General features: G+C 37.9%; 1 protein-coding gene across 1 annotated transcript; it reads left to right on the top strand.

Moving 5' to 3' along the window:
- The first annotated feature begins 338 nt into the window (after positions 1-338).
- On the top strand, positions 339-1222 carry LOC100551960 (large ribosomal subunit protein uL2-like). Its single transcript, XM_062963837.1, has one exon. The coding sequence runs from the start codon at positions 389-391 to the stop codon at positions 1160-1162; it is 774 nt and encodes a 257-aa protein (XP_062819907.1). The 5' UTR covers positions 339-388; the 3' UTR covers positions 1163-1222.
- The last annotated feature ends 6805 nt before the right edge of the window (positions 1223-8027 follow it).

The following is an 8027-nucleotide window of genomic DNA, read 5'->3' as shown; positions in this document are numbered from 1 at the left end:
CATTCACTAAAAATGGCACAAGAAGATATTGGCTTAATCATAGTATGCCAGCAACAGTGGATATATTCGAACTTATATTTCACTTGTATGCAAGTGAATAGACCTGGCATCCCGTATGTATGTATATGTGGAGCTTGTTCCCAAAAATACCACCCCCCAATTTAAAAAAAAATGACTTATTAGGTGATAGCCCATAGTTGGCTAAGGGTAGATTATTATTAAAGATCTGAACTACCAAAGCGTACTAAATAACTTTGGTACAGGCTTTGGAAAATGGTATTTTACAACAAAAAGTACCAGTCAGTGTTTCATGTTTGGACTTCACTGGTGGGATTTCAAATGATTGCATTTTTTGCTTCTGTCCGAGCCAGGCCCCGCGGAGGACACAATGGGCCGTGTAATCAGAGGTCAAAGAAAAGGTGCGGGATCTGTGTTCAGGGCCCATGTGAAGCACAGAAAGGGTGCAGCAAAGCTGAGAGCAGTTGACTTTGCTGAAAGACATGGCTACATCAAGGGTATTGTAAAGGATATCATTCATGATCCTGGTCGAGGAGCTCCTCTGGCCAAGGTTGTTTTCCGTGATCCATACAGATTTAAGAAACCAACAGAATTGTTCATTGCAGCAGAAGGCATTCATACCAGGCAATTTGTTTATTGTGGCAAGAAAGCTCAACTCAACATTGGCAATGTCCTGCCTGTTGGTACTATGCCCGAAGGCACCATTGTCTGCTGCCTTGAAGAGAAGCCTGGAGATCGTGGCAAACTAGCACGTGCTTCTGGAAACTATGCCACAGTTATCTCCCAGAATCCTGAAACCAAAAAAACCAGGGTGAAACTGCTTTCTGGTTCCAAGAAGGTGATCTCCTCTGCAAACAGAGCAGTTGTCGGTATTGTTGCTGGTGGTGGCCGTATTGACAAGCCAATCTTGAAAGCTGGACGTGCGTACCACAAATATAAGGCAAAGAGGAACTGCTGGCCACGAGTTCGGGGTGTAGCTATGAATCCTGTTGAACATCCCTTTGGTGGTGGAAACCACCAGCATATTGGCAAGCCTTCAACCATCAGGAGGGATGATCCAGCTGGTCGCAAGGTCGGTCTCATAGCGGCCCGGCGTACTGGCAGACTGCGTGGAACCAAGACTATCCAGGAGAAAGAGAATTAAACCTCCAGTTCAATATATTCATATAGAAATAAATGTCATCTTTTATGTGAGACTGATAAATGATTGCATTTGTTTAATCTATATATATAAATGAGTGATGGTATCACGGCGACCAACAAAACAACAAAACTACAGGCCACCCAACCTCGAAATTTGACAACACAACCCATCATCCACGCCTCTAGGTTGATACAACAAAAAGAAAAGAAAAATAAAGTTCTAATTAGAGGGAAAGGAATAATTGTTTTTATCCAATTGCTGCCAGTTAGAGGACTAATCTCCGCCCACTTGGTCTCCTAGCAACCAACTCAGCCCAGGGGACAGGCAGACTTAGGCTTTAAAGCTGCAAGGCCATTACATCCTAATCATTTTCCCTAATTGCAGCATTCATACTTGCCTCCAACAGACAAAAAAAACAACAATCAGAAATATTGTATATTCACAACCTTTAGGAAATAATATCCCCTGATGGCGCAGCGTGTTAAAGCGCTGAGCTGCTGAACTTTTGGACCAAAAGGCCGCAGGTTTGAATTGGGGGACCAGAGTGAGCTCTCACTGTTAGCCCCAGCTTCTGCCAACCCAGAAGTTTGAAAACATGCAAATGTGAGTGCATCAATAGGTACTGCTCCGGTGGGAAGGTAACACCACTCCATGCAGTCATCCCACATGACCTTGGAGGAGTCTACGGACAACGCCGGCTCTTCGGCTTAGAAATGGAGATGAGCACCAACCCCCTGAGTCAGACATGACTTGACTTAATCTCTGGGGAAAACCTTTACCCTTGACCTTAACTACCACCAATTCCTCAATACTTTATTTCCCATACCACCAGACTTCGCCACAGCAACGCGTGGCCGGGCACAGCTAGTGTATTATAATTGTATATTTATATTACATGTAATATTACTAATAATATTGCAATATAGTCATATAGTACAATATAATAATATATAATGCTTATATAGTGTTTATATTGTGCTGTACTAATAATATAATATATTGTATGGATATATAATTTGTAAACGGCCCTGAGTCCTCTTCGGGGTGAGAAGGGCAGGATATAAATGTTGCTAATAATAATAATAATAATAATAATAATAATAATAATAATAATAAATATTATATGTTTTATGGTCTTATGCTTATATGATTTAAATGTATTTATGTGATTGTATTTTATTGTGTATTTCTGGCCTTGGTCCCCATGTAAGCTGCCCCGAGTCCCTTCGGGGAGATGGGGTGGGATATAAGAATAAAGTTATTATTATTATTATTACATCACAAGGTATTATAGTATCCCATTTGTAGAATAATGTCACTTATGCACAAGTTTATGTAAAAGCTGCCATTATATGTGCAGGTTTCATATCAAATCATTACTATATAATGTAACTATGTATTAATGTATTGTCGAAGGCTTTCATGGCTGGAATCACTGGTTTGCTGTACGTTTATTTGGGCTGTATGGCCATTGTTCCAGTAGCATTCCCTCCTGACGTTTTGCCTGCATCTGTGGCTAATGGCATCTTCAGAGGTTCTGTTGGTGGTGAGGCAAGTGGAGGTTTAGAGGTTCTGTTCACTGCCAACAGAACTTCTGAAGATGCCATTAGCTACAGATGCAGGCGAAACATTAGGAGAGAATGCTACTGGAACATGGCTATACAGTTTGAAAAACTCAGAGCAACCCAACAAAAAGTTTCTAAATTAGTGAGTTGAAAAAACTGACATTTCAGGTTTTGTTGGGCTTCATGTCTGTTAACACAAGATGATAAGGCAAGGATTGGGAAAACAAAGGAAGTGCAGTGTAAGAGTCATGTGCAGAAATCTATCTATATTATATTATATTAATTATATTATAGGGTGACATTGGTAGGTGCCATGGGATACAAAGATGTGAACTGGTTGCCATTTTGCAAATATACTGTAGCAGGTAATAGAAATGTACAAGAAAATGATAATAAAGGAAGAGCTCGTTTTTAATGATGACTGAATTAATATCATGGTGTTCATTATGCAGAAAGAAAAAAGAACATGTGTTAACAGAAAAGTGACCTTTCTTTAATTTGAAAAATTAAGTGTATGAAGGGAAGACTTGCTGTTAAATAACATAACAAACATGCTTCGAGAGAACTACTTCTAAGTGTATTTTAAGTGGTAGATTCATGCCAAAAGGTCCCAAACCCTGATTTGTCTCAAAAAAGTACCAAATTATAGAATGATAGAGTTGGAAGAGACTTCGTGGGCCATCCAGTCCAACCCCATTCTGCCAAGAAATTAAATCCAAATTTAGTCCTTGAATAATGCCATAATCAAGGGTAACATGACTTTGTGACATATGCAAATAAATATGTTTGGTAGAGTAAAAAAATATGAGCAAATAATATCCTTAGCATGTTCTTTTTTTTTCCAATTCCTGTAAAAATTTCTTCAGATAGACTTGGTAAATTTTGGAAACCAGCTTCACATATAACCTCAAATCCATCCATATTTAGTTCTTGAATAATGCCACAATCAAGGGTGAAATAACTTTGTGACATGTGTAAATAAATACATTTGGTAGGGTTAAAAAAGAGCAAAGAATATCCTCAGCATGTTCTTTTTTCCAACTGCTGTAAAATTTCTTCAGATAGACTTGGTACTTTTTGGAAACCAGCTTCACATATAACCTCAAATCCATCCAAATTTAGTTCTTGAATAATGCCATAATCAAAGGTAAAATGACTTTGTGACATATGTAAATAAATATGTTTGGGAGAGTAAAAAAAGAGCAAAGAATATCCTCACCGTGTTCTTTTTTCCAACTGCTGTAAAATTTCTTCAGATAGACTTGGTACTTTTTGGAAACCAGCTTCACATATAACCTCAAATCCATCCAAATTTAGTTCTTGAATAATGCTATAACCAAAAGTAAAATAACTTTGTGACATATGTAAATAAATATGTTTGATAGGGTAAAACAATATGAGCAAATAATATCAGCATGTTCTTTTTTTCCAATTCCTGTAAAAAATTATTCAGATAGACTTGGCATCTTTTGGAAACCAGCTTCACATATAACCTCAAATCCATCTAAATTTAGTTCTTGAATAATGCCATAACCAAGGGTAAAATAACATTGTGACATATGTAAATAAATATATTTGGTAGGGTTAAAAAAGAGCAAATAATATCCTCAGCATGTCATTTTTTCCCAATTCCTGTAAAAATTTCTTCAGATAGACTTGGTACTTTTTGGAAACGAGCTTCACATATAACCTCAAATCCATCCAAATTTAGTTCTTGAATAATACCACAATCAAGGGTGAAATAACTTTGTGACATTTGGTAGGGTTAAAAAAGAGCAAATAATATCCTCAGCATGTCATTTTTTTTCCAATTCCTGTAAAAATTTCTTCAGATAGATTTGGTACTTTTTGGAAACGAGCTTCACATATAACCTCAAATCCATCCAAATTTAGTTCTTGAATAATACCACAATCAAGGGTGAAATAACTTTGTGACATTTGGTAGGGTTAAAAAAGAGCAAATAATATTCTCAGCATGTCATTTTTTCCAATTCCTGTAAAAATTTCTTCAGATAGACTTGGTACTTTTTGGAAACCAGCTTCACATATAATCTCAAATCCATCCAAATTTAGTTCTTGAATAATACCACAATCAAGGGTGAAATGACTTTGTGACATTTGGTAGGGTTAAAAAAGAGCAAATAATATCCTCAGCATGTCATTTTTTTTCCAATTCCTGTAAAAATTTCTTCAGATAGACTTGGTACTTTTTGGAAACCAGCTTCACATATAAACCTCAACTCCGTCCAAGCGAATAGTCATCGGCACACTTTGTGGAGTTCCCAAGCCAAGCTTTGCTCAGATGGGATTAAAATGGCTCAGAATGACCCGCTTGTCTTTGGTGATTCATTTGAACAGCTGCTTATTAAACAACATTTGCCTAATACGGAGAACCAGGAATTAGAGGAACGCAACCGCCAGCCAACCAAAAGCAGACGACTGGCATCTACAACCCCAGGCGGGTTTATTTAAAGCAGGAGATGAGGTGGAAAGACGTGCCCGCTTCCTCCCGGGCATGGTTTAACTTTTCAGGGCCTTGGTGCCTCCCTTTGTTCCCTTGCTGCCTTCCTTACCCTTTTCCTCCTCCTCAAGGTGGAATTCTCTCTTGACTCTAATTAAACCGGTCATAAGCCTGGCAGCCTTGGAGCCATGCTTTCGAAAAGCCAAGTGAGGAGAGGATGCTTCTCAGTGCGGTTCTGCTGCATTGAGAAATGGTGCAACGGAAAAAAAGGAACATACTGGACTCTGCTTTGAGCTCAGAGGGTAATTTTGGAGAGAATCCCTCTCTTTCATGGCCAGGATCACAGGGTTGTTGTATGTTTTCCGGGCTGTATGGCCATGTTCCAAAAGCATTCTATTGCACTTTATTTAAAAATCTGTAACTTATAATGTGCACCTTGCTTATCCACTATTGCAACCTCATTGTTTTTAATTCGATGTTTTAATACCGTGTTGTGGTTTTTTTTCCCCCCCCGGTTGCTGTGTATATATTATTATTGGTTTTGTTTTCTGATGTTTCATATTTTATTTTGTATTGTTTTGTATCCGATTGTGCTGTAAGCCGCCTCGAGTCTCCTTCGGGGGAGATGGAGGCGGGATATAAATAAACTTATTATTATTATTATTATTATTATTATTATTATTATTATTATTATTATTATTCTCTCCTGACGTTTCGCCCACATCTATGGCAGGCATCCTCAGAGGGTGTGAGGTATATGGGAAAACTAAGCAAGGAGGGTTTATATATATCTGTGGAAAGTCCAGGGTGAGAGAAGAACTCTTGTCAGTTGGGGGCCAGTGTGAATGTTGTAGTTAATCACCTTAATTAGCATTGAATAGCTTCATCTCCTGGCTTCTTCCTGCCTGGGGGCATCCTTTCTTTAGAGTCGTTAGCTGCCCCTGATTGAGTCATGTGGTGTGATGATCTTAGTATGCATCTCGTCTGAATATAGTATGTATTCAGTCCTGAAAAAATATAGGATGCATTCTGAAATAAACAGGATACAGGCAATCCCCAAATTTCAAACAAGATAGATTCTGTAGGCTTGTTCTTGCTGAATTTGCCTTTAATTCAAACAGGTACATTTTACAGAACAGGTAATTTCAGGCCAAAATATACCTTTAAAAGCATAGGATAGGAAAGTATCCAACACCCTTTTGAAAGCTAAGTTAATACATTCATATTGAACAAGAAATTTTGTAATAATGATTTAAACAGAGGTACATCTTTGATTAAAGTGAAGAGAAATTACATTTCTCTTGTAATTTCATGTCACTTCTCTTCTGTTAGAATATACAGTAGAGTCTCACTTATCCAACACTCACTTATCCAATGTTCTGGATTATCCAACGCATTTTTGTAGTCAATGTTTTCAATACATCGTGATATTTTGGTGCTAAATTCATAAATACAGTAATTACTACATAGCATTACTGCGTATTGAACTACTTTTTCTGCCAAATTTGTTGTCTAACATGATGTTTTGGTGCTTAATTTGTAAAATCATAACCTAATTTGATGTTTAATAGGCTTCTCCTTAATCTCTTCTTATTATCCAACATATTCGCTTATCCAATGTTCTCCCAGCCCGTTTTTGTTGGATAAGTGAGACTCTACTGTATATAGATATAGTACAATATGGTAATTTATTGCCAGTATTGTGCTATGCTAATAATATAATATTGTATGTTAATTTAATTTGTAAGCCGCTCTGAGTCCCCTTCGGGGTGAAAAGGGTGGGATATAAATGTATTAAACAAACAAACAAATAAATAAATAAATAAATATTTAATTTTTGTAAGCGTGCATATAATTTTGGGAAAAATATGAAAAATTTTAGGGGGGGTGACACACCCTGTTCTCCATGATTCTATGATCATGAATCGTTTTCTTTGTTCCATTTTTAGTGGATGCACAATTTGACAGTTCCTTCCATTCCGTCACATCTTTTCCTTATCTACATTGCAGCCTTACATTTGACCTTGATTGCAAAACTGTTATTGGAATGTGCAGAAATTTAGATGCAGATGTGTTTGGAATGTGTGCCTTTTGCCATTTGCATAATGTGCTCCGAATTCAGAATCTGCTGGTGAGTGTTAGCTTGTTGCTGCAAAGCCCAACCGATGTAGGAAAGATCTACCACACGGTGGTAGAGCTTGTGCTTTGCATATTATATCTATATATATAAAAGGATAAAGTTGTTTGCACAGTGACTATAACAACAAAAATAAACGTCCCAGAAATACGAAACTTGGCAAGACAATGCAAAAGCCTTGCCTCCCGGTTACAATAACACAACCACACCACAAAACAACAACTCAGACCCACAAAACTCACAACAACGCATTGTGACTATAACAACACAACGAAACTTCCCAGAAATACAAAACTTGGCAACACAACGCAAAAGCCTTGCCTCCTGGTTGTAACAACATAACCACACACAAAACCACAATCCGGACCCACAAAACTCACAACAAGGCATCGTGACTATAACAACACAACTAAACGCCCCAGAAATACAAAACTTGGCAACACAATGCAAAAGCCTTGCCTCCTGGTTGTAACAACACAACCACACACAAAACCACAATCCGGACCCACAAAACTCACAACAAGGCATCGTGACTATAACAACACAACTAAATGCCCCAGAAATATGAAATTTGGCACACAACTAAACACCCGAGAAATACAAAACTTGACAACACAATGCAAAAGCCTTGCCTCCCGGTTGTAACAACACAACCACACCACAAAACCACAATCCTGAGAGGCCAGTCAGTGCTACACTGGG

This window comes from Anolis carolinensis, unplaced genomic scaffold (genome assembly GCF_035594765.1).
Source record: "Anolis carolinensis isolate JA03-04 unplaced genomic scaffold, rAnoCar3.1.pri scaffold_12, whole genome shotgun sequence".
Taxonomy (NCBI): Eukaryota; Metazoa; Chordata; class Lepidosauria; order Squamata; family Dactyloidae; genus Anolis; species Anolis carolinensis.
Note: the sequence above shows the minus strand (reverse complement) of the source record. Positions and strands in the feature narration are given on the sequence as shown.